Source organism: Oncorhynchus tshawytscha, linkage group LG12 (assembly GCF_018296145.1).
Source record: "Oncorhynchus tshawytscha isolate Ot180627B linkage group LG12, Otsh_v2.0, whole genome shotgun sequence".
Taxonomy (NCBI): Eukaryota; Metazoa; Chordata; class Actinopteri; order Salmoniformes; family Salmonidae; genus Oncorhynchus; species Oncorhynchus tshawytscha.
This window is the reverse complement of record NC_056440.1, coordinates 56,377,486-56,401,682: the sequence shown is the minus strand read 5'-3', so window position 1 is coordinate 56,401,682 and position 24,197 is coordinate 56,377,486. Positions and strand designations below refer to the sequence as shown.

General features: G+C 41.1%; 1 protein-coding gene across 9 annotated transcripts in view; it reads right to left on the bottom strand.

The window, feature by feature from the left end:
- Positions 1-24,197, bottom strand: part of LOC112263501 (muscarinic acetylcholine receptor M4) — a 156,268-nt gene that overhangs the window by 102,797 nt on the left and 29,274 nt on the right. For all 9 annotated transcript variants that reach the window (XM_024439863.2, XM_024439864.2, XM_024439865.2 and 6 more), the window contains 3 exons: positions 19,986-20,066; positions 18,988-19,091; positions 4,698-4,808 (listed from right to left, as the gene is read on the bottom strand). In XM_024439863.2, the coding sequence (XP_024295631.1) occupies positions 4,698-4,808; positions 18,988-19,091; positions 19,986-20,066 (296 nt within the window). The remainder of the gene's footprint in view (positions 1-4,697; positions 4,809-18,987; positions 19,092-19,985; positions 20,067-24,197) is intronic.

Genomic DNA, 24,197 nt, shown 5'->3' with positions numbered 1-24,197 from the left:
GTCAAAACAGCAGAGACCGCAAAGAAAGTGGGATTCATAATAAGACGTCACAATAAATGAGGATGACCTAGGAGAGCCTGTAAGTTGTTCCATCACTGCTAATGTAGAGAACCAATAGCCTACCGAAGTGCTTTTTTAAACCATATTATTGTCTGCCCTAGAAGATAAAGATACAGGATAATGATTCAATTAAGCAGCAACACACAGACATTCAACTTAACTAACATCCCACACTGTTATGTAATTGCACAACTTTTTCTTTGCAATATGTCTCACTGAATATGTGCATTAGCATATCAGCCAGTCTGCATTTGGCAAAAACTTTGAGATCAAGATGGGGAGAGCCATATGCAGTGACTGTGATTGTATTTCAGACCCTCTGCCTTTAATCATTGCTGAGAAGCTCCACACACACAAGCACACACACCGGTTAACGCATCTCTTCCTCTTTCCCAAACAGCTGTTACAGTTCATTGTTAAAGGCACCACCCACATCAATTATATATGAGCAGCATTCCGGAGAGGGCCCATAGCCCAGTCTGTTTGTGGAGCTTAGTGGAGAGCCATACACACCACATTGAGTTCACAACTTACTCTCACAGAGGAGGAGGAACAGGGAACATCTGCTGTACTAGCATTCTGAAATTAAGTTCTTATCAGGAGGCAAAGTTATCATTATTGCTTTTAAATTATTTACATTCATTCCGGTGATTTACCTAGTCTTTTTTTCCATAATATAAGCGTTGAGCTTTTGTTACAAATGCATAGGTCAGATTAATTCAATATTGTTTTAATTTGACATGTTTTGACTCTTGACTTTAACTCTATAACACATCAGTATTAAAAATAACTTTTCAGATTAGATGACAATACCATATTGCCCTATAAGCTCATTATAGGGCTCATGGCCCTGGGTTTGAACTCCTCCCTATGCAATTGGATCCTGGACTTCCTGACGGGCTGCCCCGAGGTTGTGAAGGTAGGCAACATTACCTACTTGACACGGATTCTCAACACGGGTGCCCCACAAGGGTGCGTCCTCTGTCCCCTCCTGTATTCCCTGTATACCCACGACTGGGTGGCCACACACAGTTCCAACTCCATCATCAAGTTCCCTGACAGTAATAGGCCTGATTTACAACAATGACGTGACAGCTTACAGGGAGGAGGTAGGTACTCTGACGACGTTGTTCCCATGCTTGACATGCCCCCAACCTCATCAATGGGGCCACTGTGGAGACGGTCAGTAACTTCACATTTCTCGGCGTACACATCTCAGAGAAGCTGAAATGGTCTAACCAAACGGACACCGTGGTAAAGGCACGACAGCGACTCTTCAACCCATGCATGTGTAGAAATTCGGTCTGTCCCTGAGGGCCCTCAAAGGGTTCTACAAGAGCACCATCGAGAGCATACTGTAGGGCTGAATCACAGTCTGGAATGGCAACTCCACTGCCGCGGACCGCAAGGCTCTTCAGAGGGTGATACGTGCAGCCGAACACACCATTGGATGCACACTGCTTGCCCTACAGAAAACCTTCAACACCAGATTTCACAGGAAGACCAAGAAGATCATCAAGGACCCCAGCCACGCCTGCTCTCCCTGCTTCAATCCCTCAGACAACACAGAAGAGTCATGACAAAAACTGGGAGACTGGCGAATAGTTTCTACCATCAGGCTGCAGAATAGCCACCACTAGTCAGCTACCTGCTCCCCCCTCACGCCTGCTTGTCCCCCTATGGATATCCCACCCACACTTCCCCTATGGATATGTCTAAAATCACATTGCTGGGAGTGAGTGAGTCACATCTCACCAACCTGAGGTATATTGTTGGGCAAAAAAATAAAAATAAATAAGGGCAGGGTTCCCCAACTGGCGGCTCGTGGGTGATTTATATGGTCCCCCAAGTTTTTTAGCAAAAATAAATATACTTTATTTTTTCCTTTTGTACATAAAAACCCCAGCAAATCAGCTCCATGTGATTTTAATTTAGAAAATCTGTTCCAAAGTATTCCCACACATAAGAGATACAGTGCCTTCAGAAAATGTTCACACGTTGACATTTTCCACATTTTGTTGTGTTAGAGTCTGAATTTAAAATTAATTAAATTGCAAAAAAATTTGTCACTAGCCTTCACATAAAACCCCATAATATCAAAGTGGAATTATGTTTTTCTAAATTTTTACAAATTAAAAATGAAAAGCTGAATTGTCTTGAGTCAATAAGTATTCAACCCTTTTGTTATGGCAAGCCCAAAATAAATTCAGAAGTAAACGTTTGCAAAGACACTGTGTACAATAATAGTTTAACGTTATTTTTGAATGATTACCTCATCTCTGTACCCCACACATACAATTATCTGTAAGGCCCCTCAGTCAAGCAGTGAATTTCATATACAGATTCAACCACAAAGACAAGTGAGGTTTTCCAATGCCTCGCAATCTATTGGTAGATTAAAAAAATAAAAAATAATAATAATGTATATCCCTTTGAGCATGGTTAAGTTATTAATTACACTTTGGATGGTGTATCAATACAACCAGTCAATATAAAGATACAGGTGTTCTTCCTAACTCAGTTGCCATAGAGGAAAGAAAAAGCTCAGGGATTTCACCATTAGGCCAATGGTGACTTTAAAACAGAGTTTAACGGCTGTGATAGGAGAAAAGTGAGGATGGATCAACAACATTGTACTCCACAATACTAACCTAATTGACAGAGCGAAAAGGAGGAAGCATGTAAATAACACAAATACTCCAAAACATGCATCCTGTTTGCAAGAAGGCACTAAAGTAATACTGTAAAAATGTGGCAAAGCAATTCACTTTTTGTCCAGAATACTAAGTGTTGTGTGGTATTGGATTTGCCCCAAAAATATTACCAAGTACCACTTTCCATATTTTCAATCATAGTGTTGGCTGCATCATGTTATGGTTATGCTTGACATCGTTAAGGACTGGGGAGTTTTTCAGGATAAAACATAAATGGAAGAGAGTTAAGCACAGGCAATATCCTAGAGGAAAACCTGCTTCAGTCTGCTTTCCACCAGGCACTGGAAGATGAATTCACCATTCAGAAGGACAATAACCGAAAACACAAGGCAAAATCTACATTGGAGTTGCTTAAGAAGAAGAACATGTTCCTGAGTGGCCTAATTATAGTTTTGACTTAAATCTACTTGAAAATCTATGGCAAGAATTAAAAATGGCTGTCTACCAATGATCAAAAACCAATCTGACAGAGCTTGAAGATAGTGAAAATAATAAAATGGGCAAATGTTCCACAATCCAGGTGTGGAAAGCTCTTAGAGATTTACCCAGAAAGACTCACAGCTGTAATCGCTGCCAAAGGTGTTTCTACAAAGTACTGACTCAGTGGTGTGAATACTTATGTAAATGAGATATTTCTGTACTTCATTTTCAATACATTTGCAAACATTTCTAAAAACATGTTTTCCCTTTGTCATTATGGGGTATTGTGTGTAGATGGGTGATAATTTAAAAATATATATATTGATTTTGAATTCAAGCTGTAACAACATTTGGAATAAGTGAAGGGGTATGAATACTTTCTAAAGGCACTATATATGTGATCGTGTAAGCAAGGTTTGAAAATGATTATTATTTAGTCAAATATCATATCTGCTTGGGCTTCTTGCGGTCAACAAATTATTTGCAGTCTACAAATTATGTTCCAGCACACTAACGATCCGCTCAAGAAAAACAATCATCCCGTGGATGAATTTAGTTGATGAATCCTGGTCTAGGGAACACCATAGGCTTCAGCTTCCTGTATTCTGGGATAAGTTTCTTCTGGGATAAGTTTCTTTGTTTCTTTGATTCTTATTTGATTACCCCCCAAAATGAACAATCTTTTAGCATTGCCCAAGTTTGGACAATTAGCATGGGGACCAAACACTCAAAAGTTACAGACCTTTGGTACGTACAGATGTGAATTAGAAGTGAAATCCTCTATAAAAGTCATGGCTTAGTTTGAGGATAATGTTCTTTCCCCATGTCTATTGTAGATAAGGGGTATAATGATACGCTGAACCGCTAGGAGTACACTACAGTAACTGCCGCTGGCTTCGGCAAAAAAAACAACAACTTAAAATAGACACTGTTACGTAACATATTACAACCTTTAAAATAATAGCTTGTCAACAAAACCCTCAATCACGGAATGTTAAAGAAAACGAAACCCAGAAAAGGTGCTTGATTGGGCACTGAATGCATTAGAGCAGAATAACTCAGTGGGTTTTATATTTAGAGGTGGTGTTCTGAGCAGCGGGCCTCTGCTCTCTGTCTTTGACCTGATGTCAGGAATAACCTGGCCTGAAGCAGAGTAATAACCAGACCATGACACTATGTGAGCCTGATGATAAACAGAGCCACTGAATCTCCCATACCCTTAAGTATGGGACAAAAGTAGAATGCACTCAGCATGGTCCTGCGGGGATAGTACTGTGAAATGAACCAGACCATTAAGACCAGTGGCGGGCAAGATGGACAGAGAGAGAAAGCATTACAGAATAGCAGTCAGTGCTGGGCTTGGATCTGAAACAATCCCCACAGAGGAATGAAAGATGGAAAGAAAGGTAGGGTATATCTTTGAGTAGGCCTAAGTTTCTTGTTCCACCCCAACAAATCGCCATCCCAACCAATCGACAACTTCAACAATGTTAGTCCACTCACAGTTGCTGATTTCAGGTAGGTTGTACTTGGTGAAGTCCCACCACTGGAGGCGGTAGGTAGTGTTGGCGATGTTACTGGCCACAGCTGACTGACCGTCACCAATAACCGCACCTAGGAGAAGAAAACAGAGAAACAAAAACAATATGCACAAATCACTTGTCATGACTGTCCTGTGAGGATCCAAATAGGTCAGGGCAGCTTGGCAATGAATGACCTCAACCAGACCCTCTCTCACCCACAGAGGGGGGAGGAGGGAACTGGTGGGGGTTTGACAGTTCACACCCTGTTGTAAATCAAGGAGAGAGAACATTCCTCTCCAAATTCACACAGGAATGTTCCTTTGCCTACACAGACAGTTTCCTACTAATACATTCAAAAGTGAATACTGGAACAATATTTCTAACATAGAATGTGGGGAATGGTCAGAGACGATCTAAAGAATAATGTCATATGGGTTGTTATTTTGTGATGTCGTAAAAAATGTTAGAAAGGAAATACTGTAACGTAAAATCTCCATCATCTACGTTGTGTATGAAATATGGAATATGATGAACGTATTTTTGTTAAGATATGGATTTGATTTTAGGAGCCAGCAGAGGATCATTTTTTTCTATAAACTTTGCACAGTAAGTAGCCACAGCCAGTGAGATCAAAGAGCGTGTCAGCCGGACGGAACCGTCCCTTTCGACCAGAGTGTATAAAAGGATTGGAAAAGAAATGAACATTTAGACCAGAATTAACATTTAGACCAGAAAGGTGTCGAGCTGCAGCTCACGTCCAAAGTGGTTCGAACTCTGAAATCTAAAAATGAGGTAGAGACGATAATGTCACCTCCCGGACAATGACAGCGGATTAGCTATCCAAAGTAAAGTATCTAGAAAAGCGAATTTAAGTGGGACCATTCTACTACTTTTCAAAGCGTCGTATTCTACTACACTCATCAACCTCGAGAACCATCGACACGGCTGGCTAGCCTATCTTCAAATAAGCAGCTTTAGGAGCGAATGGAAGGGGAATCAACTCTGTAGTTCTGTTCAGGACTACACGACGGACAAAGACATTTACACGTAAATACATTCATGATTTCTTACTCCAAACAGGCGGCAGTTCGTCTGCAAAGTACATGATTACTGTGAGAGTAGTTTCTAAATGTACCAAAGTATTATGTCTCTGTCCCTCTCTCTCTTGCACCCTCCATGTCAGTCTGTAAAGGACTTTTTTCTCATGTATTAAGTGTGTATGTTTATCCTGTGTTATCATTTAGTTAGCTAGTAAATAAATAATTTAACCAATTTGTGTAGTACTGAATCATAAGTAAGGCTGAGGCTACGACTGTTCAGAATGATGATACGATACAAGGTTATGATTAATATGTTGACTGTTTTATGGATGTGATAGGTAAAGTCCTTTAGAGTTATATTCGGTGGTTGGTAACTCTTTAAACAACCGCTCTCGTGGTGCCCCAAATTCCTAATGAGTTAATTGGTACATGATTCATTTAAAATCAGGTAACAATGAAACATAGTTAGTTGATTAGATCAATAACAATCATCAGATTAATGCAAGTAAAGCCACGACACACTTCATTTCTATAATAAATATATTAGCTTATGGGAAAAAAGTGTTTTCTATTCTACAGTTTTGGAATTCTGTCAAGTCTTTGTTGCGCTGTCATCCAACAATAGGGAAAACCGCAGTGGTCCAGTACCAGGGTTTTTCCTGTCTGCTCAGTCATTATTCTCAGTAAACAACATACTATGGACCAGAAGTGTAAATGCTACTGGTCGAGTAAAAAAAAAAAGTAAAAAATATACGTTTTTTATGTTGACGCTTGCTCATGAACAAACCAGCGGTTTCTATTTCCTGGAGTGTTATGTTAATAGGATGCCCATTAACGTGGCTAATGGAATCCTGACCAGGTGCACATATGTCAGTGTAGGACTAATGGCAAATCAAAAGGGTATTGGTGAAAAACTATAGTGCACTAAACCATTTAATAACCATCACATGTAGATACTGGTGTCTGTATGCTGTTATACCAAAAAGAGCAATCTAGAACATATATTATTCATAAGAACGTCTAAACCTACTAGGCAAAGAACTGCTCTAAAATTCTATAAAATGTTTGAAAAGAAATGCATTAATACTGCAATATCGCCAATTGCAAGGTCGTAATGAATAATGAGGTATAGGCCTAAATCATAAATGAATTTACTGGTTCTGATTTGATGTCAGAACAAACGTCCAACAGTCAGTACATAGTAAATGTCTGTAGTAACTACACCAGAGGCATAAAAATCAATAGTAACTGCCCATCACATACACTTGACACATTTTCTGTCTGTGACAGTATGTGTGAATGTCACTCCGGGAGTCTAGGACACTTACAAACAGCAACCGCAATTATTTCAGTTAATTTGAAATGGAGGCCTCAGGCTTGTGAGACAAAAACAAGTTGTTGTACTGACTTGACTGCAAAATAAACTAATGATAAAGACAAGAGACAATGGCTTTTTATACTGAGTGTTTCATCTACTTTCAAGGTGTTTAAAAAGCAAAGTAGATTAAAAACCGATCGAGTTTGCAATAATTAGCTATGCTTACATGACACAATTTTATAAAAAATGACAGAAACTGCAGTGTGAGGATTAAGTGCTTAATGTTTTTATCTGCTGCACCATGGTAACGGGCTAAACCTCTTTCAAGGCTGCACTTTTCCTTCTTACAGGAATACAACAAGTTTGCTGACCCTCTTTGTAAATAGGCAACCTTCGATCGGTTAGCTTAAATGTTACATTTTGTACTTACACACAGTTACAACTTGCCTCTACAGTAGGTGGTCAACATTGCAGCTATACAGAACTACGATGGACTTTCACATTTTTTAAAAAACTTTATTTAACTAGTCAGTTAAGAACAAATTCTGATTTTCAATGATGGCCTAGGAAGAGTGGGTTAACTGCCGTGTTCAGGGGCAGAACGACAGATTTATTTTTTACCTTGTCAGCTCAGGGATTCAAACTTGCAACCTTTCGGTTACTAGTCCAACGCTCTAACCACTAGGCTACCTGCCGCAACTTTACACATGGTACGCTGTCTGCCCTCTGCTCTTAGTTAAGTCATTAAGAGAACGTTATTCCTTTTCCCCCCCCCCCAAGATCACTGAAGTGTTGGAGCAAATTACACGTTGAGGAACTCTTGATAAGTGTTGCATTCATTTCTGACAGACCCATCATGACTCATGTCAGGGGGGGGGCTTAGACTCATGTAGGCTTAGTACAGTCAGCTGCATATGAAAATGACTTTTAAATGAAAAACCTACCCATTAAATTTGATTATGTTTAATCTGGGAAGTTATCTGCCCTTATGTTCTATTCCCCCCATTTCGTTTGTGTAATAGAAAATCGAATTAGCCATCATCTTACAGTATTTCCATGCATCATTGCCTGCAATGCCCAAAAACCTCATGGCAGAGGTTCAGGAAAATAAATAGAGTGAATGACCTATTCTCTGAGGAAGAGGGGAGCTATAACTAAAGATCTGTAGTGCACTGGCTGCTCTTGACTGATTGAAACAGAGTTGGAAGGTCAGTAGATCTTTAAAGAGTGGATTTCACAAGTACTAGGCCATTACACCGGAAATGCAAAGTATATGTTTTATGAGAAATGGAACATTTGAAAGCAGACACCGCTCAATAACCTAAAACATTTCTAATAATTTCATGGTTTAGAAATGTTGTATGATGATTCATCTTTGGAAAATCACGCTTGTCAGAATCATATGTGGCAAACAAACGACAGAATCTGGACTAGCACCATAGTTAGGCAGTCAATGACTAAGAGCAGTTGAAGCCCAGGCTGTTATTTGAAAAGCCTCAACCATTTTCACACCCTCATCGAATCAAGTTAGGGATTACTAGGGAATCAAACCGGAGAGTGAGAAGGATTAGAGAGTTGAATTGGATAGAAAGGAAGTGTTTGGGACAGTGTGGGAAGAAGAGTAGCAAGACGTATGCCTGGAGATGTTATAAGATATGGGGACAAGGGAGAAAAATAAGGGAGTTGGCAAACAAGGGACAGAGAGAGCATAAGTGATAGTATTTGATGCATATTACTCATAGGCTGCATTTTACTTCCCCCTGGTCTCTCAGTCCAGATTTAAAACTGGATACATTTTCACAGCTCCCCCTTAAAATTGGTCAAGGAGGGGTCAGAGGAGCCACAGGTTCTAACCCCGTGGCCACACAGACTACACCACTGTCACATGGCACCATGGTGGGTTATAATAGAACCACATGGTGGGTTTGGAGATTGACCACAACTCACGGACTTACTGCGCTCATACATAAAAAGAGAGTGGACTGATAGAGCTACAGTATATTTATTTACACCAGTGGGAGAAGACCCATGTTACAGTCACACTGAAATACACAGAGGAGCAGCCATACGAGGACCAAGCGCCCGGGGTCATGTTGCGTCATGCAAATGCAACCACTGGCCTTCTAGGAGTCTCTGTAAAATTCAGAGAAAAACGACTACATGAACGCATATTCGAAAACACACATTTTATTCCGCTCTATTAGGAGACTAAGATCGGACTAGACAGAATAAGGACAGTCATTTTCCAACATCACTTAGACATTCCTCTGCTGGGGTTGTTTGCACTTTAAAAAGGAGAGGGAGTCACAAGTCTCAGAGAAAGACCCTTGTTGCTTTTTCCCCCACAGCCATTTGTATACCAGTTCAATGGCTGCTACTGCTGGTATTTGGTTCACATAGGGAGGTCTGAAACATCTGAATAATGGCCCGTTCCTGGCCACTCATATCCCCACATGGGTTGACCTCCCATAAACCAGATAACCTCTACTGCACATCTTGTTCTGTACATAAAATTGACATTCCTCCAGCAAGCTTGCTTGCTCGGTGCTTATGGCTTCCTATGTCAGGATACAGCTAGTGGTGTCTGTTTATGGCTGAGCTACAAATGTACAGTAGCTGTTTCAAGCTACCCAGTGTGAGTGCATCTGATCAACAGAAGGCAGAGAAATGGGATGCAGCTCTTACAATACATATGAAAATAAACTAAATCACAGCGGGTACACTAACAGATGAAAAACATGATGCAGTGCTGCAGCAGTACGGAAGCATGTAAAGTGGAGCTATAGAGTTTAGTGTGTGACAACTGCCCAATAGCAGAGTAGGAAGTAATCACCCATCTTATCAAAGTTACGTGAAATCACAGCGGATTTGGTTGCTGTGGTTACATCAACAGTGCATTGAGGCATGACTGATGAAACGTAGAGAGGAGAAAACATACAAGGCAGTGGTAATGGCCAAGATGATTTGTTGAATATAAAATAATTCACATAATGTTTAAGGCTGATATCTGGATTAAAAAAATCTAAAATCAGAATATTTATGACAGCCCTAATACAAGAGCAATGCTAATCTCATTTGCCAAACTATGAAATAATGCAAGGAATGCAACAAGAGGGGGCATTATAGAAATGAAATCAGACTGACAATCAGTCTGTGTTCTGACAGTTTAAACTGTTTACATTTTGCCAGTAGAAAGTCAATCCCTTCTGACTTCAACCGCATACCTTCAGGTCTGCCACAACTGGCAGAATCCGAAAGAAAGCGATGTCAAAACTAGCCCCATGTGGTTTGGATCTGAAGAGTATTGCAAAGTGTGTGCATGATTGAGAACATCTCTAAAAGAGAAGCTCCATTTTAAACTATTAGGTCTATCCCCATTTTTTTATGCTCTGAAAGTCCATAGAGGCTGTAACTGGCCTGCAAAGGGTTGTGCTTTCGGGCTCGTCCAAGTACACATTTTGAAGGTACCATAAACAGCAGAACGATGAATGAATCATGCAGAGGCCATAACAACTGGACAGGGAAGAACTTTTTGGCAGATGAGGTGTAGCTTTTAGAGTCCAGTGTCTAACTACTGCTTGAGCGTTCTTAAATGTAAAGTTTTGACTGAGCCAGCATTACTTGCGCTTTGCAAATCAACAAACCATTAATGTACTAGGAAAAAACTGATAATCTGCCACTCACCACACTGCCAGTGTGCTTTACTCAAACGTGGAAGTGAGCCTAAAGCACAGCAGAGTGATTACCAATGCCTTCCTTAAATCCATTTTTTGAGAGGAGAGCAGAGGAGATGGAGTCTCTGTAGAGTGAATTTTTCAAAAGGCTATTGTGTATGGTTACTTTATCTCTGAACAATAACTTAATATAATAGACACACTCTATTCTAACCACCGGGCCTCTGACGACGCTTAGCACTTACTTACTTCATAAAAAAACACTTAATGGAGTAAGTAGGTAGGTTTTTATCTTTTGGTGATGAGAAAGCTGCTGTCAGCTGTCTGACCCAGCTCTCAGGAAAGTATTACAAAATCCAAATGCATATCCTTTGGGACTTTCCAGGCAAGATTTTAAAGAGCCCATAACAGTATGGAGCACTGGTGTGTTCCTGCCATAGACTCAGCTCATCCTGAATTATCCCCATAAACATCCCTCCTCCATAAGACCTAGGAGGGAGGAGAAAGATCTTCAAGTAATGGCCACCATTACTGGCTCCACAGACACAGGTCAACACTACCCCCTAGCTGGGCCTAGACAACATAGACTCTAAAGCAAGGGTATTCAACCGGGGGTCCAGAGACCCACAGGTACTGCAGAAGGTTCGAGAAATATATAGTCGGAAGTTTACATACACCTTAGCCAAATACATTTAAACTCAGTTTTTCCACAATTCATCCTAGTAAAAATTCCCCGTCTTAGGTCAGTTAGGATCACCACTTTATTTTAAGAATGTGAAATGTCAGAATAATAGTAGAGAGAATGATTTATTTCAGCTTTGATGTTTTTCATCACATTCCCAGTGGGTCAGAAGTTTACATACACTCAATTAGTATTTGGTAGCATTGCCTTTACATTGTTTAACTTGGGTCAAACATTTCGGGTAGCCTTCCACAAGCTTCCCCCAATAATTTGGGTGAATTTTGGCCCACTCCTCCTGACAGAGCTGATGTAACTGAGTCAGGTTTGTAGGCCTCCTTGCTCGCACATGCTTTTTCAGTTCTGCCCACAAATTTTCTACATGATTGAGGTCAGGGCTTTCTGATGGCCACTCCAATACCTTGACTTTGTTGTCCTTAAGCCATTTTGCCACAACTTTGGAAGTATGCTTGGGGTCATTGTCCATTTCGAAGACCCATTTGCGACCAAGCTTTAACTTCCTGACTGATGTCTTGAGATGTTGCTTCAACATATCCCCATAATTTCCCACCCCATGATGCCATCTATTTTGTGAAGTGCACCAGTCCCTCCTGCAACAAAGCACCCCCACAGCATGATGCTGCCACCCCGTGCTTTGTGGTTGGGATGGGGTTCTTAGGCTTGCAAGCCTCCCCCTTTGTCCTCCAAACATAACGATGGTCATTATAGCCAAACAGTTCTATTTTTGTTTCATCATACCAAAGGACATTTCTCCAAAAAGTACAACCTTTGTCCCCATATGCAGTTGCAAACTGTAGTCTGGATTTTTTATGGCGGTTTTGGAGCAGTGGCTTCTTCCTTGCTGAGCAGCCTTTCAGGTTATGTCGATATAGGACCCATTTTTACTGTGGATACAGATACTTTTGTACCTGTTTCCTCCAGCATCTTCACAAAGTAATTTGCTGTTGTTCTGGGACCAAAGTAGGTGCATCTCTAGGAGACAGAACGCGTCTCCTTCCTGAGCGGTATGACGGCTGCGTGGTCCCATGGTGTTTATACTTACGTACTATTGTTTGTACAGATGAACGTGGTACCTTCAGGCATTTTGAAATTGCTTCCAAGGATGAGCCAGACTTGTGGAGGTCTACAATTTTATTTCTGAGGTCTTGGCTGATTTCTTTTGATTTTCCCATGATGTCAAGCAAAGAGGCAATGAGTTTGAAGGTAGGCCTTGAAATACATCCACAGGTACACCCTCCAATTGACTCAAATGATGACAATTAGCCTATCAGAAGCTTCTAAAGCCTTGACATCATTTTCTGGAATTTTCCAAGCTGTTTAAAGGAACAGTCAATTTAGTGTATGTAAACCCACTGGATTTGTGATGAAGTGAATTATAAGTGAAATAATCTGTCTGTAAACAATTGTTGGAAACATTACTTGTGTCATGCATAAAGTAGATGTCCTAACCAACTTGCCAAAACTATAGTTTGTTAACAAGAAATTTGTGGAGTGGTTGAAAAACGAGTTTAAGTGACTGCAACCTCAGTGTATGTAAACTTCCGACTTCAACTGTGTATTTAAAAATAATAATAAAACATTGATATAAAAATACATGTTTTTAAGAATATTGCTAGCAACAACAGAATAAACACATTTTGAATTATATACCTACAGTAGAAAAGAGGAGAATATCATTTCTAATGATGTCAACTTTATTCAAGTTTACACTTCCTCCTCCATTTATAATGTGGGGAGGTCAAAATAAAAAAACAATGTACCAAATCTATGAACTAAATATGTTTGATTACTGGCCTCCCGAGTGGCTTAGAGGTCTAGGCACTGCATCACAGTGCTAGAAGCGTTACTACAGACACGGGTTCATTCCAAGGCTGTGCCACAACCGGCTGTGGCAAATCCCGGGACAGTGCACAATTGGCCCAGCGTCGTCCAGGTCAGGGGAGGGTTTGACCAGGGGGTTTTACTTGTCTCAACGCACCCTAGCGACTCCTTGTGGCGGACCGTGTGCTGACCCCGGTCGCCAGTTGAACGGTGTTTCCTCCCACACATTGGTGCGGCTGGCTTCCGGGTTAAGCTGGTAGGTGTTAAGGAGCGCGGTTAGGCGGGTCATGTTTCAAGGGACGCATGACTCATTGGGGCAGCGATGAGACAAGATCGAAATTGGGGAGAAAAAGGGGGGTAAAATACAAACAAACAAAAATAAATAATAATGGTTGATTACTTCTCCTTGCTGTTCACCTGATAAGACGATAACATTTGTTTTGTGCAAACATATTATGGTCGCCGGTTTGCCTGGGCGGGTGTCCCTGGGAAAGAAAAGGCTGAAGAGCCCTGCTCTAAAAAGTCTTGCATCATGATGAAACATTGAAAATAAATTATACAGTCTAATAATATTGTAGATATTTTAGTGTTATAATTTTAGAGAGTACAACTTCTTTCCATGTTTAATGTAACAATGCAGACCCTGTGCACATAGAATTCAGCTGGGTACACTTCCTGGGATATGACACACTGCACAACGGAAAATCTGTTGCCCGTCTGCCAATGGAGAAATGAGTCCAAAAGCAGGAAACTGCCTAAATCCCTAATGTATTGAGCTTCATGCTGACAGCTGGAAACTTCCCCTTTTCATTGGTAAGTGCACATAACAAGCATTCAGTGGTGACATGCACAAAGTAGATGTCCCAACCGACTTGCCAAAACTATAGTTTGTGGAGTGGTTGAAAAATTTGTTTTAATGACTCCAACCTAAGTGTATGTAAACTTCCAACTTCAACTGTATTAATGACAGGCATGATGTTGGCAGGAACTAAAACCACTAGACTTTTCTGTCTGAGTGTCCATCAACCACAGCATCAAACGCCTCCAAGAGAGCTCCCATACTGGATGGAGTTAAAAGGTTGTCGCCCTCCGTCTATAAAGAGAGACTACTGCATTACTGAGGCAGGACCCGCTAAGATATTCTAATACAGCCACTCATGCACTCAGTATCCCCAGCCGGGACACTTTGATTCAAACCACTTACAGTAACTAATCTTGCCTTTGTTATTTTGAAGAGCAAATACATTTGAAAAATGCAAATGACAAAAACTAAATTTTATATGAAAATGTAAACAGTTTGGTTTACTCTTCACTAATGCATTTCAACAGGAAACTTCTAAAGCTCGGGTTTTCCATTGGGCTTTGGGGGATAGCCTATACACACAGATTTCTCGGAGGGCTAACAAAATGCAGGCATTGCATATTCAACAGCTTTCCCAATACAAAATACATGGAGATGACTGTCAGACTTATCTTGATTTGACAGCGCCTGAGCTAACTGGGTGATGGTGTACTTCGAACAGGGATGGGCAACTTAGGATGGGGCTGGGGGGCCTCTGAACTCCCGATGAGGGGCCGCAGTGGTTCACGGCTCTGCATACCAACATCCATACAGCAAAACATGCAATTCTACACATTTTGACATAGGGCGGAGATAAGATTTTGTTTTGAATATGATCTTTGAGTGAGAGTGACCAACAAAATCTATGGGGGCCACCCCAGTCGGAAATTTGACCATTATTACTCGAAGTTTAGACAGCTGGCCGCTAGACGAACTTACCAATCAATAAAAAAAGATGTCGCTGAACATGGGCTTATTGAGTGAATATCAGTGACTGACATGTGCGAGAACCTGCTGATGCACAAACACATTTGGAAACTCTCAACCGTGGTGGTGAGGAATTCATCCGCAGGCCTACAAAAAAGGGGTGGAGGGTCGCCAGTTTCCCATCCCTGACTTAGAGGGTTGCAGTAAAAGTGAGGGGGACATTGACATAGGATATTCAATTGCACAGCTAAAGAAAAGAACTTGAGCAGAAAAACAATTGAAGCAGTGATCAGGAAGAGATGTTGGAAATGAGGGAGCGGTACACTACACACATCCGTTTGGGACATGCACATATGTACATACGTTACTCCTCAACATATGCCTTCTGTTACACATTGATACCTTCCTTGGTGAAAGTAAATAAGTAAAACATGAAGTGCTCTTTAACAAGTGCTCTCTCACCCGAGTGAGAGAAAGTGACTGGTCAGAGACCGAAGGTGAATGAGGTTATAGGGGACTGAAGCAGGGCAAAGTGAAAAGAGAGTGACAAGCCCCTCTCGTCACAGTATGTCAGAGAGCTGGAGCGTCACACAATAAAATACACCTGGAACATCCTCTCTCCACTTGGCTGAACGTGTGATTTTCCTGAAGCTGATATTTTTTGTTTGACGGTAGTCCCAAAACAAAGCCCAAGTGGGGGAAAAGGAACATTGGGTCCTTGCTGTTCAACTTCTGGGAAAGAGCTAACATGACCGACGGGCTGTCTTACGAGCTAGCTGCCTTAATTCATTAAGACTTCCTGTCTCACTGATACAGCATGCCTCCAGGTACTCTCAGTGCCACATCTGAACACGCACTTACAGACTGATACTAAATATTGAATTAAAACAGTATGGATTAAAGCACAAACCATTCTATATTGCATCAGACACATGCCAATGGTTTGACCTCTGGTTAATGTAGTGTACATTACTCAATGATGAGAATACAAGCTCTGGGCTAAATCCACTGCCCTATTGCTGACGCCATTTCGCTTTTAATTTCCGGAAATATAAGAGCAGCCAAAAAATAGCGATCGCTAGCCAGCTACCACCCCGTTACTCAACACTGCACCTTAGAGGCTGAATCACTGGTCACTATAATAATGGAACACCAGTCACTTTAATAATGTTTACATGCGGCTTTACTCATTTCATATGTATATACTGTATTCTATTCTACTGTATTTTAGTCAATGCCACTCCGACATTGCTCATCCTAATATTTTATATATTTCTTAATTCCATTATTTTACGTGTGTATTGTTCTGAATTGTTAGAAACTACTGCACTGTTGGAGCTAGGAACACACGCATTTCACTACACCCACAATAACATCTGCTAAATATGTGTATGTGACCAATAAAATTGGATTTGACTTAGATGCCATTGGCCCTGTTGCCAACTCATCCATAAAACAAAATCTCACATTATCACAAAATGTAAGATTATATTGCAAAGTATCTGAACAATGGGACCTGGCAAAAGAAACAACAAATCCAGAATGTTTTTAGTCAACATCACAAGTGGAATGATCCTTTATTGAAAAAAAAAAAAGCAGAGTGAAAAAAGGATAATGCACGACAAGATTAGTTTACGTGTGATTTAAAACACTGTATGTCCTCAATGGTTTTGAATGGCTCCCTTTATGATGCGTTCTGTTTTGACGTGAAACCCTTACTTCGCCATGGATTTGTCAAAAGGGAAGAACTTTCACACAATAGGGAAAGAGATCCTAAAAAAAATGGAGGCACTGAAATAGCAGCCACTGAGATAGAAGAGGACAGATCTGAAGTACTGCGCGTTATGCATTAAAAGCTGTACGGCTGAGGGCCTTTATGTAAGGGTGTCCTCAGTTCCAGCAAGTTTGATGTTGCTGGCATATCTGTGAACTGATATACAGTTCACAGATGCCTCGACCAACATGTCAATGCACAGAGGGGTGAAAAGCTGACATCTGCCACCAGCTCAGTCAAAAGTAGAAAACCCCAGAGGGGGACAAGGGAGATAGAGCAGAAATAAAAGTAGCTTCTCTATAGTCATGCAATTCAATACAGTACTTGGTTAATATCATATCAGTCTCTGGCATCGAACATATGGTGTTAATAAAAGAAAGAAAGTTGGACAAAGATAGGAGATGGTAGATACTACTACTAAGTTCAGTTAATGTCCTTAGATAGAAATATGGATTAATGATGTATGATTTACTGGTACAATGAAAATAGTTGGGGAACTGAGACAAAATATTCTGAACGACCATGGTCTCTGTTCTATCCGATCATTTCCATTTGTGTGTGCTGCCTGAACCAACAACCCCCTCTGTCCACTCCATTATTGTCCTCCTCCACAGTCCTTCTCCACTGGGATTGGTAATTGCAGTGGGTTCACTCTGGGTTACAGAGTGAGCAGATAATATCACCCTGTCTGTTCCCTTCTCTCCTGACCGTTGGGGTGACAATGAGATGTCATCACAGGTCACCTTCTCCATTTACAAATTCTCTTTCTGCTCAGACACTGATTGGCCACCAAGATGAGAAGGGACATAGCCTCGACCCGGTTTAGCTGCTCAACTGGGTCTTAAACTCTGAATGACGTGTGCACTGTACCTCATGCAAGTTTAAATTAAAATGCACTTTTTGGATCACAAAAATGAACACCTAAAAAGACTTCTAAAACCCCTAAAAGACAAAACCCTTCCATTGAAAAAAGATAACTAGTTATTATAGCCAGTTATATAAATGCGCACCAGCATTATTTATTTTTGGAATGATTAAAGATTTGCATTTAGACCTCTTACATAAAGGCTCATATACGAGCATATGGTCATTACTGTCCTCTGCTGGTGAAAAAGCCCTGTTCTCAATTTTCACTACATTGTCACAGCAAAAACAAAAGAAGACTAGGCCATCTATGAACGAGCTATGCTGAACAGCTGTGGAAGGTCATTTAAACTTAAACACTGTGTGCGCTGCTGTGGCATTTCAAGAGCAACATTACAAACCATCAACAACACAGGTGGCACAGCAATCAGCGTAGGAAGCAAATGGAGGGCTGGGCGGAGAACATCTCTCCTGACTCAACAGGCATAAAACCTGTAATGTAATTTCTCTGTTTATTAACTAGACGTCACACACACACACACACACACACACACACACACACACACACAAATGTAAGAACTTTTCATTCAAGTTGAAAGGAAATAAATTAATTGTAAAACATTTGGTATGCGCAGGAGGTTTCAGCGGTGGGCAAGACACAGTACAATGAGAAACAACACCGTGCAGCCACAGCAGCACTCTCCTCTAATGTCTCACTGTGACTATCGGTCATTGTCAGCCAACGGAAGCAAAAGGTGAGTGGGACTATTTGGCTTGGTTTGACATGAGCTGTGAACGTGTTCTACCTTTGGGTATGAGGAGTCAGAAACCATTCATAATGCAAAAGCATGCTTGAGACGGGACTTCAGAGAAACTCATATTTTGACACACGAATCATGTCGGGGGGTGTGGGGGGGGGGTAGTTTGATAAGTTCGCTCTTTGGGGCTGGTGTGGGCGTTCCAGCTTGTCTGCAAGAGTGTGGGCGGCAGGGGGAAAAAAAGAGGTTCTGAAGCGCTCTCGTCGAAGAATTCATTATCTGCAACGTCCACATCGATACCACTGGAGCATGTGGATTTTGCTCCAAAAGCGTGGGTGGAGAGCACAGGGCACTCATTACGCAGAGGCCCTCTTCGCAAACACTTACCTGTGCTGCTGAACTGCTCATCCATCCGAAAATGGTACATTGTGTGGGCAGCCAGGTCCTAAAGCACCAACGTGACCTGAAATATTACTGGAATGCCAGCTCTGCTAGCAGCCTAGTTTCCAAAACAGAAACACAAGATGAAAACACGAGGGATAACTCTGCCTACCTGCTAGGACCCTGTTGACAGAGGAATGGGTGGCCAGGCCAGGCTGGCCCCTCTCGTGGTGGAAGATCCCAGCATATGGCAGATACTCAGGCAGTAGGAACCTCCTTGAAGAAAGAGAGAAGCATCACGTTATATAGAAATCACACAACAACTGAGAGTTTACTTACCCCATAATTAAGATATGAGAAAATTGGAGACAATCTCTGTCGCGTAATAGGGGACTAAAAAGCACAGGCAAGTTTTTATAAAAGCCTTACCCGACTTTACATTGTTGCACAAACTGATGAGGGTAGCCTAGTGGTTAGAGAGTTGGACTAGTAACCAAAAGGTTGCAAGATTGAATCCCCCGAGCTGACAAGGTAAAAATCTGTCATTCTGCCCCTGAACAAGGCAGTTAACCCACTGTTCCTAGGCCGTCATTGAAAATAAGAATTTGTTTTTAACTGACTCGCCTAGTTAAATGAAGGTTTAAAAAATTATAATAAATAAATACAATTGTGCTGTATGATGTGCTAATGTTCACCACTGGTTTTGGATAGACCGATTCAAATCAAACTTTAGCAAAAGTTAGAGAATATGTCAAACATTTCCTGTATACTAATCCTCGGGACACAGAGTCCCGTTATGTCATTGGCTGCTCATATCATTGGCCAAAAAACATCAATTAGAATATGAAGAGCCAATAAGTATAATGTATTCAGAGTCCAGGGGGACAAATGATGAGTTTGAATAGGTTGACTATTTCATGTTTTTATTTTTCTGTTTCTTTTCTTTTTTTTGTTATGTATTTAGAGTATTTATTGTATGCTGTGTGATGCTGTTTTTAAAAAATATATATTGTAGGGATGGCTGTTGTTTTTGTTTGTTTGCTCTGCATTGTGTGTATTCCATCAGGGAAACCAGTGGAATCACTTTAACGTGTTATCCCTTGGGTTGTACTCCGTGCATCTTTTTCCCAATAAAACAATCAATAAATGAATCATATCAGGGCCACCCACCGGGGAACAAATCTGCCAAGCGAGGGGGCAGACATACGAGCGTTGCGCGGAGCCCTGTGTCTGGCGCGATCACCGTTAGCCCTGTGAAGACAGACAGACGGACAGAGAGGTAGATAACAGACAAACACATACAAAGAAAAATTAAAAGCCGCTTAACTGAGAGACCGTAAGCTGGACTCACTATATAGTGCAGGCTCACTTAAAAGTTTGATGTTAGCCTAACTTATTATTGGCTTGAGCTTGAGACCCAGACCAAAGGGAGAAAGTTGCAGTACTGCTTGTGATCATCCAGCAGCCTCAAAAAACAAAAACAAGCAGCCAAACAGAAACTCCAGAGAAGATTCGCAAAAGTTTGAAAATGCTGCAACGCATAAAGATGGTTATTTATGGCTCCAATGTTTCTCCATTAACAGGTTTGAAAAAACTGCTAGTAAGTGGGCCCCTTTTCACAACACAGTATAATCCAATCTGGACACATTCAAAGGTGGAAAAACAAAGGCAAAATATTTCCAGGCCGAGGAGACACTGTATAGAATCGGGACGGCATGTAACCTAGCGGTTAAAGACCGGGTCAGTAGCCCGAAAGGTAGCTCGTTCAGATCCCTGAGCAGACTAGGTAAAAAATCTGTCGACGTGCCCTTGAGCAAGGCATGTAACCCTAATTGCTCCTGATAGTCGCTCTGAATAAGAGCATCTGCTAAAATGACTCCAATGTAAATATCTGACCTTGCAAAGGAAGACTGTGCCATTACAGGAACATTGGTTCCTGTAATTTATTCGCTGACCCCAGGAGGAATTAAATATGCATCATATTTCCATCAGAGTAGAGTATCAGCTGAGAGGACGCGGCCTCTTTGTGATCCACTGGACGTTTCACATTCAGAATTTGCTTTACACTTCTTGAAAACTGAGACAATGTGAAAAAGGACACGAGAGAGAGGAAATCCGACGAACCCAGAGCCTCTGAAAGTACTCGAATCGGAAAGCAGGCCGGAAATAGACATGCTTTCATAAATATACATTTCAATAACTGATATGAAATGTGCCAAACACTCATATACCCTCAGCAATGAATTTCTAAGTCGGGCAGTCAGGTTGGCGGAATAATTCATGAACCAAATCGGTGAGGTCATATTTTGGCTTTGAAGATGCCCCATCTCACATCAGTCACCCAGAACTGCATTTTAATACCGGCAAATTGTTGTTTGCTCTAACTGCAATGATACTCTGTGGCTGACTGGCCGTATAACTTAATCGTATGTATGACGCTCAAGTCTAAAGTAAACCTATTTTGGTGGTCATGTTATAAATGTCCAGTACATAATGCAATAGTTAACTGGTCTAGGCGGACTTCATAAACTTGCAAACAGACTAGGGATGAAACGGTTACTGGTTTCACGATAAACCACGGTAAAATTCCCGACGGTTGATATTACCGTTTCAAATGTTCATTGTCATTAAAACTGTGTTCGATTACCGCGGTTTGAAAAACTCACGGTAAATACTGTCCAGCATCAACCAAAGTTAGCAACAGTCTGACGCAGGCGCCGCATGCAATGTGGGTTTTGTTTTGTGGGAAAACATGGTGGAAGGGAGTGACGGCGCTCTGGAGATTTTTCAGCCTTCTAAGAGGACCAAATCTGAAGTGTGGTCGTATTTTGGGTTTTGCAAGAGTGTTGAGGGAAACTTAATCGAAGATGGTCACCCTGTGTGCAGAACATGCAAAAACATTTTTTTTTTAATAAACGAGGGGCCATGCATCAGAGCTGCCTCACCTTGCCAGGGTTGCCAGGAAGCATTTGTGCATCCCAGCAACCAGCATGTCATCAGCGAGAGTGTTCAGTGCCAGCAGGCACATCGTCTCCCCACGCAGATCACTACTTAAACCGGACAAAGTAAATATGTTGACATTTTTACATTTTACATTTCATTTCAATTAACAAAAAAATGCATCCATACAGGATGTTAGGCCAGCAGCACCTTATTTCTTTATGAAGGAGAGAACGGACATACAATCAGTGGTGTTCATTTGATTTATTTGCATATTTTGTTTTATTTTAATGTCAACACCTGCACATTGGATTTGTTGACATATGGTTGTATTGCTCTTACATGCACATTGCTTTACTTGTGTTGCTTTTACATGCACATTTGATTTGCTTACTTGAGGTTGTGTTCATTAAATCCTGCACTAGGGAAAATTTTAACTCTCATGGCCACCTGGTGTCATCTTTAATGTTAATGTTATTATTTTAATGTTTATGCACACAAAAAATGATTTTCTGTTGCTCATTTTATTTGTTGTTTGTTGGTTTTCAATATACAACTTGGTGAAATTATTTCAGTGTGTGCATCAGTACTTTGAACATTTCCAGCACATTTTAACAATACCGCGATAATACTGATACCCGTGATAATTTTGGTCACTATAATCGTGATATGAAATGTTCATACCGTTTCACCTCTAAAACAGACTACAAACATAATGGGGACAAGGTACACCCGTAAGTAAATTGAAATGTCCAGTCTCATTCTACGCAAGCGTAAATAACGAACTATTTAAAAATGAATTCACAATTCCTGCAGGTAAAAAGAAGAGGAGAAGAGAAGCGCTTAGAAATGACCTAGTGATAGCTGCTTTCCGTGGAAACAGGCCACAGTGTCATCCGAGGTGTCCTTATTAAACCGCTGCTCTCTCCTCTCTCTTGGATCAGCATCTTACGAAACAGGTCGAGGGTTTGGAAGAGAATTAGGCTACAGCTCTAAAATGATTTCATCAGTGCACCCCTTTAAAACACCAAGCGTTGTCATTCTGTGCAGTTCTCAAGGGGAGCATAATCCTGATTCATCTATAGTCTGAGCCTGCTGCTGTGTATGTTTTCACAGCACTGTAATCTAGGTTTACTTTCACTGTTTGCTGGTTCCATTACAGCGAGTGAATTCTTAACATCATTCCAAAAGCGCCATAGGGTTTTTCTGGCTATAAAGGCCATATCTTTTCATTGTGCAACTGGCACATGACCAGTTTAAAGAAAAAGTGAAAGTTTGTCCTCAGTTATTCTGCACGTTAAAATATTAGATTTTGTGAAAATCAAACAAAACACCTGTCAATTGTGTGTACTGTGTTACGAATTAATTGTTTTTACAATTATTTTTAAAATCACCTGTAGCATCCTGCTCCAGAAAAACCCCGCTCAGACAGGGCTGGTCGCACCAGCGCAATAGAAAAAATGATAATCTTATAAAGCCAGCCGCGGTGCTTTATTGAGGAAAATAGACTGTTGCTATATTTTACTGTCACAATAGGGCTCCAGACTTCTCTGAATGTTTTCGTTCAATAGAGATCCATTTGCCTACGTAGGCTAATTCATTTGGGGCTAATTCGCCAAGTGGAAATCAAAACACATTAGCTATATAGCTAACTGTAAATATATCTCATAGCTAGCCGTGTAATTGCTTAATCTAACTGTAGATTGAATGTCCTAAAAACTTTCCAGCGGTACTAGCACGGACAGCAAAATGGCCAACGTTCACGAGGCTCCGCATCTCAAAGACTTACTGTACCGCAAACATTTTTTTTTAAACGGTGCCAATCGCTCATTACTGAGAGTTGAGAAACGCCATACCCCCAGAAATCTGAGACCCCGCCCCTCTCTCTTCAACTAACAACAGCGTTGTGTCTGTGATGCATGGAGCCATACCCCATACTGTTAATTGCACTCACTATGGCTGCAAAGTTTTCCGATCCACACCAATCATAAAACAATTGGCAAGCAGAAGCCTAAATCGAGAATGGGGGATAAGGGGATGTTGTCTTGTTATAATTCCCTGAATCCCACCAGGTTCAATTATGAACGAGAGGGTGTCAGCACATGTCTAAGCTTGTCTGAAGAGAACAGACACTGTCTCGCACTGATGTGGAGCTGACGCCACACCATGCAATGACCCAGTTATAACTAGCAACATCGGACCGTTTACATGCTCCAGGAAAATGTCCCAGCTGGTTTCACGTAACTCTGAATCCAACCCAAAGGACAATAAAAGGCATTCTAAAATAGTTGATAGAGTGACGAATAACTTAGTTGTTCATTCGGACAAACAGTTCTTATCGTTATAAATCATATGTCCTTAATTGCTGGAGAGGAACAGCACCAGGGGAATTCCTTGGACCTCATTCAGCCAACGATGCTACAGTACAAAGTCTGCAGAGGC